Here is a 17,237-nt window from a genome sequence, read left to right on the forward strand (position 1 = left end):
AAATAGATTCCTATAACGTAATTGAAAAGTAACCTTGTTCTTGAAATAATTATGTGGAAAATGTGCCTAGTTATAATACACACACTGTAAAAAAATTCTGTAGAAATTGCAGCTGGGTTGCCGGTAACTTACCGTAGATTTAAATTTATGTTATTTACTGGCAACATTTTGTTTAAAGTTAAATGAACATTAAACATTTATACGTCTTTGTCTTTACAGAGTAAAACTAAAAAAACAGCATCAAGCAAAACATTCTGGGAAACAAAATCTGAAGCAAAAAACAAAAAAAGGTTGATGATGTTTCTGGTTCCCAGAATGCTTTGCATGAGGCTGTTATTGTATAGTTTTATTCTGTAAAAATAAAGACTTGTTAATATTTAAAATGTATTTAACTTTGAACAAACTCTTGCCAGTAAATAACATAAATGTAAATCTACGGTAAATTACCGGCAACCCAGCTGCAATAACACTGTAATTTCTACGTTTTTTTTTACAGTGCATATAATAAATTATATAAAAATTACTTTCAATAGCAATTGATAAAACAAATTTCTTCATCTTATGTTTTTTTTTTTTTCGATTTCTGAGTTGGGTTTGTAAGTCACCAAATCCAACCTTATATTATTTTAATCACTGTTTTGTTACCTAACACATCACAACATTTTAAACATGTCAGCAACTCCTAGTAACCGATAGCTGGGATTGAAACATTTTTACACAATGGGGTTAGATGTAACACAGTGTTACGATTACAACTAACACAGTGTTACAACCCTGCTGAAAAAAACAATAAAACCATTACAGAAAATTCTAATGGTTTCCATTAAAATACCAATAGGAACCATTAGCTTTGACCATTAAAACCACTACACTGTAGTTTGTTTTGGGCAATATTCCATTAGAACCAATACATACATAGAGACCAACAAAAACCAATACACTGTAGTGTGTTTTGGGCCATATTCCAGTAGAACCAATAAAATTCCCAATAAAACCATTAGAATTTTCTGTAATGGTTTTACTGTCTTTTTTAAGCAGGGAAGCCTCCAGTATACAATGATAATTAAACGAAAACAATGTAAATACTATTCAACAAAATGATAACTGTTAATACAATATCAGGGGAAATAACTCACAATTATGATTTTTTTTGTCTTAATTGTGTAGCCCTATCAAAATATCTATTTATATGCATTGGTTCTTAATACAAGGATGGTTAGATGAAGAATCATGAATGTGTGGATATCTATCTATTAAAGGCAGATATACAATATCCACCTTTAGTATATAGACAGAATTTTATAAAAAATTTTGTGTTTAAGCTAAATTTTCTAGCAGGTGTTACAGCAAATCCTCTGTTTGTTACAATGAACCCCACCTATGATGTAAGTTGTAACCTTTGCACTCCTGTCACTTTTTGTGTAATTGTACGATAACGGTTGGTCCCACAAACAAACTTAAGATGTTCATTTGTAGCAGAGAGGTGTGTGTTGATTGTGTAAAAAAATTATTAATCTAACTTAAATATTTTTTGAACGAGAGAGCCAAAGTCAAAAAGCGTTAGGTTGTGCCAACTCTCCCGTACACCTTTGCACTAGGGCTGTGTATCGTCAAGAATTTTTGCGATATGGTACATATACGGTGCTGGTGTTTGAGCCGCGGTACAATATATGTGTCTTTTTCCTTAGGAATATATTAAGATATCCTTTGTCTTTTAGGAAAGCTGTCAATGAGAACACACCACCATATCCAAACCGTAGCAAAAAAAAAGTGGTGCCCCCTGTTAATACTTTCTGTCATTGTTTAATTTCAAAGATAAGAAGAATGCTATCTAGTGGTTGGGATGTAAACTCCAAACCAAACAACTGCCATGAATGTTGTGTGATTATTATTATTTTTTCAATTGCTTTTTTGATACAGCCAAACAAACCATCGCGATACTCACATGCAACAATATTTTCTTACATATCTATTTTGCACCTTAAGGGGTCATACATTAGTATCTCTGGAGTACATATTGGTTCCAAAGACTGCATATTAGTAATTTAAAGGTACATATGACAATTTTAATGTATACACATCTGTACCAAAATGGTACATATTGGGGCGGTTTCCCGGACAGGGATTACAGTCCTAGACTTAAACACTTTTAAGAGCTCTCCAAACGGAAAATAACTTGCACTTACATATCGTAAAATATATCAGTGCCCTTTGTTTTACACTCGGGTTGGGTGGCCTCCTCTAGCCACCCGAAGGCTATGTCATTGGTACATTTTTATATATAAAGCAATTCTTGGTTTGCTCCCAAATTACTTATGTGATTATGTCATACAAAAAGGATATGGGCAACACTTTTTGCGTTCTCAGGACCATTTTATGCTTTCTGTGCCAAAGACTCGTACGGAAATGGGAAAGAAGGCATTTCAGTATTCTGCACCTTCATCATGGAATACGTTGCAAAAGGACTTGAAACTAACTGATTTAATCTCGCTAAATGCTTTTAAAGTAAAAATGAAAGACTTAGAGACAGACGCCTTAATATGTAAATGTTTTTATACTGTAAGCATCTAAATTGATTTTATGAGGCATTGTTTTTTTGTTTTGTTTTGTTTTTTTGTGTGTGTGCATATTTGTTTATACTAATGTGTTTGTATTTTTTTGCACGATAACCGTTCTGGGCACACAAAGATCACAGAAACACAATCTATCACATCTTGTTCTGATAGGCAGCATGGTGTTCTCGAGATTGATCAGATATGCATATGAACAGTCCATTATGTTTATTTATTATATTGGTAGATCACCTTTTACTGATAAGACTTTGGAACATCCATTCAGTTTTTTTGGAAATTGTCGTACGAAACATACGTATGAATTTAAAGGTCACATAACACGCACTGTTTCTGCTTATCTCATGTTAATCTTAAGTACCTAGAGAGTAGTATTACATCCTTCATATCTCCAAATAGTCTTTAGTTTTATCAGATTCATAAAAGACAGATCAGCTACTTGCCCAGGAAAAAATTAACCCCTGGAGGCGTACCGTGGGCGGAGCGAGTCACGAGCAAACAACACACACAAAACATCATCTCACTATCCGTGGACACCTTATGATTCATGTCGTTTACATTATATGCATTATAAAATACAGCATTAATCAAACTTACACACACAACTCCGCTGCTACCATGGACAAACAAACTATATTCATTGTTTCCATGATGCTGGGTTCATTTGGGAAGCTGAACAAGCTTAAATTTCCCTCACAAACAACAACACACTTCTCTGGTTATGTGGATTTCGGGGGCCTCATTTATAAAATGTTGCGTAGAAACCATCCTATATTTGATCTTATGATCATTTATCAAAAATGCGTATGTGTGATTCATAAAACGAACGTAGGCACAGAAAACGCACGTACCCCTTTCTTTCAGATGGGAAATCTATAAATCGCAAATGAATCTTGAACTTGTGCGCAGCTGAGCAGTTTAAGATCTCCGCCTTTAAATGATGCCTAATTAATGTCACTGACATAGAAAAGTGTTTTGCGCCACGTCAGGGTCTGAGGAGACGTATGCACTTTTGCTTGTCCGATTGCTGCAGGTTTTTGAAATATAAGCCATTCTTGTTGCTCGAAAAGGATTTAAACATTGACAAGCGCTCTTTTATATGTCAAAGACAGTTTTTATAAATATGGACGTTGATGTGGATTTTTGCTTACGCACACTTTACCATCAAATCTGTGCGTACAGTCAGCTCTTGGTTGGTGTGTGCGTGCGCTATTCTGCTTAAAGTGCCCAAATAAGGACTTCCACTGTACTTCCTGCACTGAAATTGCCCATAAAGAAATAATAATGCAAGAATGTTACGCACAAATCTCGCATGTTCAAATAAAAATTTCTGAAACTTGTACGAACCCTGGTGAAGTGCATTTTATACATTGTAAAAAAAATTATTTACAAATTTTACACATTATAAAATAATATAATCAATAGGCATTTCACTATTATTTATCATGACTAGAGAGAAGTTGTTATAACTTATAGTTGAAATAAGTCTTGTAGCGACTCATCTCTTGTCAAGATTAATAATAGTAAGTTAAAGGTGGTGTGTGTAAATGTTTGCGGCATCTAGTGGTGAGATCGCGAATTGCAACAGCTCACCCCTTAATTTAAAAACGCATATGGTAGCCACCACAGGGCAAACATCCCGTCGTCTGACTGAGACAACATATAATAATAAATAGTCATTATATAGCATTTTTCTGCAGCACTCAAAACGCTTTACATATGAAAGTGGGATTTTTCTCAACCACTTCTCAACGTAGGGATTAAACGCGGTCTGTAGAGCAGTTTGTCCCTTTTGGGCTACTGTAGAAACATGATGGCAACTTCCATGTAAGGGGGGCGACCCGCAGTGTATGTAGATAAAAACGGCTCATTCTAAGGTAATAAAAACAACACAGTTCATTATGTAAGGTCTTCATACACCACTGATAAAATAGTTATGTATATTATATTGCATTTCTGTCAAGAGATCCTTCTAAAAGTTACACAATGCACCTTTAATTGTGACATTTTGCCTGTTTAGCATAAGAAATCCAACTCTTTAACAGTGTTCAGTCAGAATGCATGAAATAGCTTTAGATGCCAAAACATAAGCAGGGATCACAAACACCAATGTACTGTAATTCTCATATTTATTGAAAATGGTAAGGAAAAACAATACAAAATTCATATAGAAATTTTACATAGAAAAATTCATATGGCAAAAGTACAAAAAACCAGTCTTGACATGAGCTTGAGAGTAGTGTGAATCTGACAGTACACATTAAGCCTTTACTTCACCGATGGGCTGAATCAGAAAACTAACAAGGCGACCACAAGAAAAGTGGACCACGTTGATTTACACAGGAAGTCATGAGATAGGTAGCCACAGGTTAGACATCTTTGTACCCACATTAATAAGCCGGTGAAACGAGTGGTTGAAGGGATTTCCAACCAAATGTCTGTTTATTCAAAAGTGGTTTTTGAGGGAAGTGCTTAAAACACATAACAGTTTTATGTCTCTGTAAAGGCTGTCCAGTTAAAGGCCGCTGGAAAAAACTGTATCTCCCGGCCATCACATTACTTTGAAACGCATCTGTTCAAGTATGATGGACGTTTGGCTCAGGTTATCATTATTATTTATTTATTTCCTTACATTAACCTCATCAAATAAATTACAGCAGTAAAGTTGAGTGTCTTGTTGAGGGAAATGATGACAAATAAGTTATAACAGATATTTGGTCCATACAACACAACACTAATGCATATCTCCATGCTCATTCAGTCCTGATCATTCCTAACATATTTTATTTGTCATCAAAATAACCAAATGTACAAATGGACATTTATCCTGTGCTTCTCAACATTGAGAATCGAAGAAAGTACATCTGAAAAGATGCTACAGGACTTTGTTTACTTGGATAATTTAAATCTCTAAATTTGTCAGAAATCCACTGGATTCAAGAAAAGTAGTTGCTTTCCAGTGTTGGTCCAAAATAATGGATGAACTGTTCTTACCGCTCCGAAATGAAAAACAAACAAACATGAAAATAAGTACTTTAAGGACATTTCATCAAAATATACACACATAAGAAAAAAGAACTCCCAAATCCTTCTATCCTTTGTCCTTTTTTTTTGCAAAATATGTACACGTGTAATCCATACAAATATTAACACTGCTATCCAGCCATTTCAACAACTAGTGGCTTTTCGACAAGGCTTCCAGCCTCACTCCATTGCCTCCATTGGAGGTGACCAATCTCAGAATTAAGTGGCAAATTTGTGTCCCGAAGTGTAGATTTAGGTAGGGAGGGGGGCAAAAGGGCACCTGCACACTACCCGCTGATTGTCCCCGATGGCTTTAATAATTGAAGGGCTCATTGAAGGGTGTTAGCAAGGCACAATACAGCTGTGCTCCATTAACATAGCATGTGCGCATTCCATTATCTTAATAGTCTTGATCATTATCACCCGTTTCCCATTAATGCTATGCGGGCACGTGCTCTGACTGATAGTGCGGCACAATTATTGCTCCTGTAAGGCAGCTGAGACAAAACCCATGACAGATAAAGCACTTCTGGGCCCGAGGCGCTACGCAGATCTAATCAATCTCCTTTCTCGAGAGCAACCCGACTTAATGTAACCTTCGAGTCGAAGATGCAAAGGAGTTGCACCAGAAGCCGAGTACCTAATAGTTGTGCTTCACATTTGTCAAAAACAGGCACCACCTACTGACATCTATACCGGGACACACACTTCAGTCGCTACTGTATGCTACATTGGGAAACGATAGGAAACAAACTAGACCCAAACAAAAATGAAAAGATATCTGATCCTGCAGAAAAAAAATCCCAGAGCAGAAACAGTTTTTAAGTAGTCGGCAGGAGAGCGCCCGCACTCTTCCTGAGACTCGAACCCGTCTGTTTATCTGAGCCCGTGCTGGTACAGAGCATTGATGGTGTCGGCAACAAAGGCGACGAGTCCGTGGTACAGCCCCCTCCAGTTCTGCCAGCGTGGCGCGGCGTTCTGAAACACAGACATGAAATATGATCACCAAATAATCACGCGTGCTGCATGCAATAAACAAGGAAACATTCAAAGTATAGCTTGTTTTGGAAAACTGTATCCAAGTGTGACCGGCTGTCTCTCCTTTACTAGGTGGAAAGTGAATTTGAAAACTTTCCTTCACGGTATTTGCTTTTTCCACTCTCCTGTCCCCTTTTTTCACTAACAGGATTGCTGGCGCTGAGAAACAAATCTGATGGTATGTCACGTCACGCGTGTGGGAAATTATTAAGGTTTACGTTAGCATAGAGGTGTACACATAGGCACAGGGCGGGGTGAGGCAGTCCCAGACAGACAATGTCTGCAAAGTTGAGTCAGGAGAGGCAGCACATTACTCTCAACAGCTGCTATGAGTCATCCTCTAAAAATAAGCTCTCATTTAGGGGGTGGGGGGGGTACGATAGAGAAAGGGAAATAAATAAGGGAGTTACAGTGAAAGAATGAGAAACAGATAAGGTGGGAAATGTGGACGTGATATTGAAGAGACGAAGGTCAGGGTTCCCTTGTGATTATTTCTATTGATGAGTCATTTGTTAATGTTTAAAGGAAAACACCACAGTTTTTCAATATTTTACTATGTTTTTACCTCAACTTAGATGAATTAATACATACCATCTTTTTTCAATGCGTGCACTTTTACTCTTTGTACAGCGCTTTGTGAATGTGTTAGCATTTAGCCTAGCCCCATTCATTCCTATGGCTCCAAACAAAAGTTTTATTCGTGCCACCACACTTACTCGTGTAACTACTCATGTAACAGTCTTTAAATAGGGAAAGTGTAAGGTGGCTTCTAAATTCATCCCCGTTTGGATCCCAAGGAATGAACGGGGCCAGGCCAAATGCCAACACACTCACAACACACCCCACAAAGATCAAAGGCGGATCTCACAATGCTTGAAAGCCAATGTTGACATTTAAAATCACCTAAACATACACGCCCCCTACCCCAATAGAATCTGCACCTTTTTTGACCCGCCCCACACATACGCAACCCCGGCAAGGATGTCGGGTAGTAGATACGCCCCTTACTGCTGATTGGCTACAAGTGTGTTTTGGTAGTCGGCACAACTCCCATTTCCAAAGTGTTTTTCAAACATTGTGCACTCCGCCTTTAAGTGCACGCATTGAAAAAAAGATAGGTATGTATTAATTTGTCTAAGTTGAGGTAAGAACATAGTAAAATATTGAAAAACGGTAGTGTTTTCCTTTAAGAAAAAAACTAATTTAACTTTACATTTGGGAATAGAAAAATATATATATTTTTAAATATTATATTATGAAGATATAATTAAAAACAAATAAATTCTTAATAATGATAAAGAAAAATTTCGTTATATAGTCACGTAAATTTTTTATTCCTTTTTTTGTTATATTATCACGAATTTCCGTTTTTTTTTTTTGTAATCGTATAACAAATTCCTGTTTTCGTGTGATTATCACGTATTGGTTACTCTTAGCTGTTTTGTCCTGTTTTCTTACCATTGTTGCTTCGGTTTAGGGTTAGATTTACATAAAATGACATCCTTACCCAAACCCAACTCTAACCCTAACGCCAGGCAATATATAAAAAAAATCTGAAAAAATAGTAAAAACCAATACATAAAGTGACATTCTAATGCAAGCACCAAATCTAACCCTAAACCGAAGCGACAATGGTTTGAAAATAGGAAAAAACAGTTGAGTAACCAATAATAATCACACGAAAACATGATAATCACACGAAAACAGGAATTCGTTATACGATCACGAAAAAACACGGAAATTCGTGATAATATGGCGAAAAAAAGAATCAAAAATTGGCATGACTATATCACGAAACTAGAGACCCTAAAGTGACATTGGAGTAAAAAAATCTAAAGTTTAGTTTCATGTGCTCATGTGAAACTTTCATGTGCTCACGCGAAAGTTTCATGTGCAGAATTTTTTTTAAAGTTTAGTTTCGCATGCTCACGTGAAAGCGAAAGTTTCACGTAATAGCGAAAGTTTCACATGCGCGCGCGAAAGTTTCATGTGAGCACGCGAAACTAAACGCGGTAGTTTCACGTGGGCACGCGAAAGTTTCACGTAAAAGCGAAAGTTTCACATGCGCGCGCGAAAGTTTCATGTGAGCACGCGAAACTAAACGCGGTAGTTTCACGTGGGCACGCGAAAGTTTCACGTGAGCACGTAATAGTTTCACGTGACCACGTTATAGTTTCACTTGCGCACGCGAAACTAAACTTTATTTAATTTTTGCTCCGTACGAAACCTTGTGAGACTGGGTAGCTAATTGCATATGTGCATAAAAACTTAAAAGAGGTAAAAAGACACGTGCAAACAAACCATGAACTACAAGAGTGACCGAGTGAAATTTATTAGACATCTAAAGGTACAGAAATGCGCATATAAGCAGAAGTGACTGATGATAAGAAATATGGGAAGCTCTGTGGTCCACCAGGCTCACGGATCCATGGTGCCAGACGACTGCTATCAGACACAAGAACCTTCATACTGTTTAAATCACACTGAGCTTTTGTTGCTCGCTACTGTTTAGGGAAGTCCCTGCCCTGTCTTCTACAGTCTCCACGCAAACAAAGTTGCATCCAATAAAAACACAGCGTTATCGAAGTTGGGCAGTGTCACACGAAAGGTCACAGACTTTCGACACGTGACTTCTCCGGCAGCTGCCTTCACCAGACATGCTGACTTTTATTACATTGCGTGTGTTGGCACAGGTGTGCGCCGGCATGTGTTTGTGTGCGTCTGGCGCGGGCGTGCGTGCGTGTGCGAGAGAAACTGGGACAAATGTAAAAAAGTCATAGGCGTCTCATGCAAATGCTTGATGAGAAAAGATTAGGATTGAGGGCACTTAAGAGTACACGCAGGTACACAAAGTCCATGCTGTAATGGGAGAAACTTCTCACCTAGTAAGTAAAATAAAGTGCTGCTATAAATCCTTCTTTTCTAAAAGAAATCTCAAAAAAGTCTCCATTTAAAAGTAAAATATAATTATATGTGTCTATTTTTATGAAGTTACTCTTCATTCATTTTATGAGAAACATCTAAGTTGATATTTATAGAAACCTCACTTTGAACACGATCAAGTCTAATAAAATTTCCACCGGGTAGTGTAGGCTGGAGAAACGCATACTGAAGGAAAGTAATGACGTCATGTGTGTTTGTCTGAGGAGACGAGGGGAGGTGGGTTTTGGCGGAGGGGGAGGGGAGATTCGCCTCTCTGTTTACTCCTGACTAAAACTCCTCACGCTATACAACAGGGATACCGAGCGAGCACACGCGAAAGAGAGATGGAGGGAGGGAGGAGAGGTTATTAAGTTCAGCCACAACTGGAAACTCGACTCCGGTCACAACACTCACTATGGGCTTGTGAATATCGTATCGATCCGTTTACCAGTAGACCCAATGGAGAGTAGATCTGTGCACACTCCCTTATTAACAAACAGAGATGGTGTACGTGCCCACGGTATTTACTTTATCATACTTAATGATGCCCGAACATATTTAAACTTAACTAGGCAAACATGATCCTTACCCTTTGAAGCAAAACCGCATTCATTTCGTCTCCTATGGTCCTCAGCTGTATGGCCACCCTTGTTACTGCTCGCTCCTCCAGTCGGGGATTGTCCTCAGGAGCAGAGTCCTCTGAGGAGCTCTGGTTGTCTGATAGTAGGTCGGGCATGGGTAAATGGCTTTCACTCGGGCTGAAGACTTCTTCTTCTGTACCTGGGATGAGAGAAATTATTTTTATTTTTATTTTGTTATTGTCTGAATGTGACACAACCTGTGGATCTTTTTGAGAATAATGACTTATTAAAGGACACAAACCATTAAAGGATTAGTCCATTTTCTTAAAAGAAAAATCCAGACAATCCACTCACCACCATGTCATCCAAAATGTTGATGTCTTTCTTTGTTCAGTCGAGAAGAAATTATGTTTTTTGAGGAAAACATTGCAGGATTTTTCTCATTTTAATGGACTTTAATAGAGCCCAACATTTAATACTTAACTCAACACGTAACAGTTTTTTTCAACGGAGTTTCAAAGGACTATAACAATCCCAAACGAGGCATAAGGGTCTTATCTAGCAAAACGATTGTCATTTTTGACAAGAAAAATGACAAATATACACTTTTAAAGCACAACTTCTCGTCTAGATCCAGTCATGATGCGCTAGCGTGACCCCACGCAATACGTCATGACGTCAAGAGGTCACAGAGGACGAACGCGAAACTCCGCCCCAGTGTTTACAAGTGTGTTGAAAGAGGACCATTCCGACGTTGTTGTATGTCAACTGATACTAATTAATGTCTTTGTGTCAGTTTATTGTTTACAATGGTCTGCAAATGTGCGTTTTTATATATGTAACACGTGACCTCCCTACGTCACTACGCATTTACGTTAGGTCGCGCTGGACCGGATCTAGACGAGAAGTTGTGGTTTAAAAGAGCATATTTTAAATTTTTCTTGTCAAAAATGACAATCGTTTTGCTAGATAAGACCCTTATGCCTCGTTTGGGATCGTTTATAGTCCTTTGAAACTCCGTTGAAAAAAACTGTTAAGTGTTGAATTAAGTATTAATTGTTGGTGTCTATTAAAGTCCATTAAAATGAGAAAATTCCTGCAATGTTTTCCTCAAAAAACATAATTCCTTCTCGACTGAACAAAGAAAGACATCAACATTTTGGATGACATGGTGGTGAGTAAATTATCTGGATTTTTCTTTTAAGAAAATGGACTAATCCTTTAAGTGTCATATTATGTAGTAGTCCTTATTACGCTTTAGGGTTACTGCTTTTGAGTAAAAAACCCACCGATGTAATGTTAACAACGTGTTCATAACATTGTAGATACACGGCGATGGGATTCTTTACGGTCACTTGCAATCAATTGTGTTATTCAAACAACCATCTAACACACACAGGCATGAAATGCAGTGAGTAATCTAAACCAAACATGGTTTCAGCAGAGATTACAATAGCAGTTGGATTTTATAAACAACCTAACGCCTTTATTTGCTTAAGTATGCTAAGCACTTAACATGACGTCAAATATCATACTGAGCAATAGGACCTGTTTATATCATGGTCATATACTGTATGTAAGCACTGTGTGCTTTAAAGGGACACTCCACTTTTTTTGAAAATATGCTAATTTTACAGCTCCCCTCGAGTTAAAGACTTTATTCTTACCGTTTTGAAATCCATTCAGCTGATCTCCGGGTCTGACGCTAGCACTTTTAGCATAGCTTAGCATAATCCATTGAATCTGATTAGACCATTAGCATTGCGCTAAAAAATAACCAAAGAGTCTTGATATTTGTCCTACTTAAAACTTGACTCTTCTGTAGTTACATCGTGTACTAAGTCTCCTTGGTTACTTTCAATAGCAGGGGACTATTTTCAGGCAGTGTGTAATATCACTATGCCTGCTGCAGCCATGTTACGGCAGCAAAGTCCTTGATTATTACACCAGAATAACCAGTATATACACCAGTATAGTTCCTAGCCATATCTGACTAGAAAATCGCAACTTTTATTTTTTCGTCTGTCTTAGTACACGATGTGACTACAGAAGAGTCAAGTTTTAAACAGGAAAAATATCGAAGCTCTTTGGTTATTTTTTAGCGTTATGCTAATGGTCTAATCAGATTCAATGGATTATTCTAAGCTATGCTAAAAGTGCCAGCGCCAGACCCGGAGACCACCCGAATAGATTCCAGAACTGCAAGAATTAAATTATTATTAAATTTACCTCTAGTGGAGCCGGAAAATGAGCACATCTTCAAAAAATGTGAAATGTCCCTAAATGTGACCTGCCTGTGAAACCCTAATTTTGAGATTATGAGCATCAAAGTTAGATATATGATATTAGTTTGACATGACCTTACTCAATAGTCAATATTAAAGATATCACGGTTATATTTATATTCTTCCTTGACATTATGCAAGATAATTTTATATAGAAAACGAAAAGTAAATCAAAAACAATTCATGTTAAAAAGCCGCTAACCAAGGTGTTTTCAGCAATATAAAAATACAAAATACACCACAGATATTTCATTATACGATGTTGAACATAGAGACAGAGCCAACGCGTCACAATCTGAAAACCACGCCCACCTGAGGACAACTATCCATAAGTCTCCATTGACTTTGTATTGCGAGAGGCTGCCTCCTTGTCATTTCTGGCTTTTGACAAAAAAACTGAATAATGCCTAAAAGCTGCTGTGTGACAGGGTGTACAGCTAACCCAAAAACCCGAAAAAACGAGTGTTTAAAGACACAAAAGTGGATATAGGCAACTTTTCATAGTACTACTATTACCAGAACTACGCCCACTAGAGGGACACATAATCAGCGATCCACTTTTGTCTCCCTAAAGACTGGATTTTACAGCTCGGTAGCTTATAAAAACGTATTTCTGGGTTTTTTTGGCTTTGTCAGCTGTAGGCATTATTCAGTTTTTTGTTATAAGCCAGAAATAACAAGGAGGGAGCCTCTCGCAATACAAAGTCAATAGAGACGGATGGAATGTTTTCCCCCAGTGGGCGTGGTTTTCAAATTATAATAAATGCGCTCTGTCTCTATGGCCATTTATGGCTGCAATGAAAAAACGTGCTGTTTTTGTGTGTGTCTCTTTAAATGCAAAGAAGCTTCTGCTTCCATCCCCATATACAAAGTAGCGAGTAGAGTGCTTACACATGTGCTTTGGACTGCATCAAAACATGTCTCTGGCATAAGATTGAACTACGAACTAAGATTGAAATCATAAGGCGGAGTCTGTGAGCAGTTATGGTTGGGGTGTAATCAATGTGACATCACAATGAGATTACACAAAGAAGAAAAGATGGATTTGTATAATAACAGGACATTTCTGCACACACACACAGGCGACTCATTTTCAGCTAGAAACAGAATTTTTTAGGTTAGGGGGGCTTTAAGGCAGTGTGGCTCCCATTTGTTTTGAATTTGTTCTGTCCTTATTGCTGAAGTGAGAGCAGGAGGAAAGAGATTATATATCAACTCTAAAGGGGAGCTCAAGTACACGGTAAAAGTGCCATGCCATAGCATGCCCTCCCTCAAAACTGTCATGTTTAACTTTCAGCTACTTAAGCCATGAAGTGTACTAGCCTTCTGCAATGCGTAACAACCAAATGACCCAATTCAACAACTTGAGTAGTGAACAGACTTAAGAGTTTATTCTTGAAATCCCAATGCACACCTGTCACACTTGCTCCCCCCCTTAAAAGTATACCATCATCAGTTATAGTGGTTATATCAAGTGTCTGTTAGTCAAAATAGCATATTTTATCTCTGTTGTGATCGTTTCACTATTCAAAATGAACAACGTTTGCATATAATTGTTGGCGTTAATTGTTGTTTTTTTAAGTATTTGGCAGATGCTTCATCCAAAGTGATTTTTTTCTAGTGCAATATACATATTTACATACAGTGCTTGCAGTGGGAATGCTATTGCAATCCTGTACCAGCTGATATTGAAACACTTGCATGATGCATGATACAACAATATTGTGATTTTATTCCATCACTACTTAATATGTCTAAACATGCACCAGAAATGCATATATTTGCATATTTTGGGCTAGATACAGGAATTCTTTTCCCGCAGCATGAGTACAAGTAATAGCCTCTATCCAGGGATTAGTGCCCGCTGATCCTCGGTGCAGGTGACTTGAGAGAGCTAGAGAGTGCTGCGATCTGGCTTGTTGCCAGGGTAACTGCAAGCCGGTGCAGGCTGAGATGAAATCCAGCCATTGGTGGACAGGAATGAGGGGTGGGCTGGGATAGGGTGGGCAGCTGGGGGAAAAGGAGGGACAGGAGGCAGGGTATCAGGTAGTGAGGAAATCCTCAAAAATGACCGGCAGGGACAGATAAGGTTAACCGATAGCTGGAGTGAGGTTAAAAGCACGAGGAATGTAGAATGAGACCGCGACACTCAATTCCTTCTGACAGGCTGCCATTGTGGAGCGAGTGGCAGTTGACAAGAAGCCAAAAGCAGAGAACAAGCCTAAACATGCCTAAGCAAGAGCACACTGACAAGGGAGGGGCGGTGAAGGGAGGGGTGTTTGCTGGGGACTTCCTGGTGCATGTTATTAACCCTTGAGTCAAAGTCAGTGATTCTGAAGCGCATTTAAATATTTGATGCTAATTGTTGCTTTTCAACCACGCACTGTCATAAAAAATTTACTTGGACTTGTAAAGACGTGTCATTATCGTGCCGTACCTGTATTGTCCCTGAGTGGAGTCTCCTGTTGCCGGACACTGTCCGAGCTGAAGGCATCTTGTGTGGGGATTTGGGATAGCGGTGCGGAGACAGAGCTGGTCTGAGTAGCGATGGTACGGTGCCGGCGGCAAGGCTGAATGACGCCGCCACTCGACCACGTGTCCTGGCGAAGCACCTCCATCCTGCAGCTCTGTGGTGCTCCAGGGTTGCGGTCGTCTACCCTGCTTTCCATCTCTGGTCGGGCCATACCAGACACAGCCTTAGATTGGAAAAAGCAGAAAAATACTGTAGAAAACATATGAAGCAGGACATAACACTACATCATATGCAACTTATTCACATGTTTGCATTAACATGTAAGCAATAGGGAGACTCAGAGTACCCCCCCTTTAACTGGGATAGATAGCTGAGGGTAAGGTGATGGGGTGGATGAGGAATGCTACAAAAACTGTCACGTGACAGAGGTGAGGGACGGCTATATATTTACATCTTCACTGATTGGTTGGATTACGTAATCATGCTCTTTTTGGAATAAGTTAAGCTTTAAAACTGAGCTGAAATAGTTTTGCAAAATAAAATGATGCATTTGGGTAACACTTTTATCTAAACAGTGCATTTCTTATATCAGTATGTCTGCTCTCTGGGATTAAACCCATGACCTTTAAACTACATGACCTTGTTGAGAGCCACAGACTTTTGGGTGCGTTTGATAAAAACATAATAATCATATAATTGGTTTAAACACTGCATAATAAACCATAAACTAATAATACTTGTACAACAGTGGCGTTACTTTTGGATTTTTCCTTGTATAAAATCCCTAGCGATACATTTTATATCTGACCCAGCAACCTATATTCAGAGTGTCCACGAGATGGCAGAAACTACACTACCTCGTGCTCAGTGATGTTTGTAAACAAATCCGTGCACGCGATGTTTTACACACACTGTTCACGCGCTCTTTAAAATTTCTCACGCGTTTAGCACAGTCTTTCACATCAAAATACTTTTAAAGACCCTCATTCCACTGGAATCAACATTATATTTTCCTTATTGCGACACTGACTGAGATTTTACCCATTTTTCTGTTTGTAAAAAAGCTTATATGAAGCGGAAAAGTGTCACCTACAAAAGCAGTGATGTAAGCCTGAAAATTTGGTGAGGATCTGAAGAGAAGGATGATGATTTTGGAAACTGATAATTCTTTGATATACATCACAGTTATATGTCAATAAATGCTGTGGACTATTCTTTATCGTTTACTCTACCAATATCCTAGCATGTTATGAAATAAAAAATTGTAAAAAAATGTAAATGCTTGCAATATCACTTTGTGATTCCGTGAAACGGGATATTTTAATGCTTGCATTACATAAGTGAGTCACTAAATACTCCGTTCCTCCCCTTAAAATACCAGAGACACTTTTTAATTTCTGACTGGACACATGTCATGTTAAATAATAGACATTGTACCACATGTAACATGTCATGCTTAACCGATGCTAAGTATGTAATAAAAAATACTGAAAATTAATACTACATTCACGCTTACCTTTAAAGAGTGTTGCTTTAAGTCAGTAGGTAAGTAGTTCCAGGGTTAAACAAGTCCTGCACTTATTTCTGATACAAGTCGTTCTTCAAAAACACCAGTTGGTGGGATGTCCGTGCATGTCCAAAAAATGTAATTTTATTCCGGTTGTCTACGGTCGTTTACTCGCGTTTACTCACTAAATCCATTGATGGCTTGCCGCTGTGTTCTTGAGTCTTGCGGTTAGATCGCGATTTATGACTTGAGCTGAGCCGCACGGTGATAATGACAGCAAGTTGAGCTCACTCCCGCGACCCTCTCGCGCTGGCCACGCCCTCCGTGTGTTGCTCATAACAAGTCCTGACATGCTCATCATTGGGGGCGTGGCTAGAGTCAAAGTGGACAGACACACATGGACCAGTCAAAACAAGGATCCATCATTTACCCGCCCAGTGTCGTTTGTTTACCTGCTGTATTGAAGGACATAGTGGTGGCGATTTTTCGCCTTTGACGCCCTGTCAAGCAGCAACTTAAGTTCAAAGTTCAAGTTGATTTGGGTGCATGGATTATGGGATGCAAATGTTCACAATGTGTTACACCCGCTGTATGAAAACATATGTGCACAAAAGCAAAGGCATTTATTCGTATTAAGCACACACTGATGCATGACAGATCAATTACACTTATAACAATATAAAATTCAAACGCATATTTATTGATCGTTTCTGTTCATGTAAAAACTGTTTGTTTTTTTACCGAGAAAACGTTTAGACCCTTAAATTATTAAAAAAAAATATATATATATTTATTTATTTGGCAGACACCTTTATACAAAAGCAACCTGGAGCTATA

At 38.4% G+C, this 17,237-nt stretch overlaps 1 protein-coding gene across 1 annotated transcript; it reads right to left on the bottom strand.

The window, feature by feature from the left end:
- Positions 1-4,682: 4,682 nt before the first annotated feature.
- bbc3 (BCL2 binding component 3) lies at positions 4,683-16,727 on the bottom strand. Its single transcript, XM_055196509.2, has 4 exons — positions 16,410-16,727; positions 14,858-15,116; positions 10,144-10,334; positions 4,683-6,572 (listed from the first exon to the last, which is right to left on the bottom strand). The coding sequence occupies exons 2-4, from the start codon at positions 15,102-15,104 to the stop codon at positions 6,471-6,473; spliced, it is 540 nt and encodes a 179-aa protein (XP_055052484.2). The 5' UTR covers positions 15,105-15,116; positions 16,410-16,727; the 3' UTR covers positions 4,683-6,470.
- Positions 16,728-17,237: the final 510 nt, after the last annotated feature.

Source organism: Misgurnus anguillicaudatus, chromosome 24 (assembly GCF_027580225.2).
Source record: "Misgurnus anguillicaudatus chromosome 24, ASM2758022v2, whole genome shotgun sequence".
Lineage (NCBI taxonomy): Eukaryota > Metazoa > Chordata > Actinopteri > Cypriniformes > Cobitidae > Misgurnus > Misgurnus anguillicaudatus.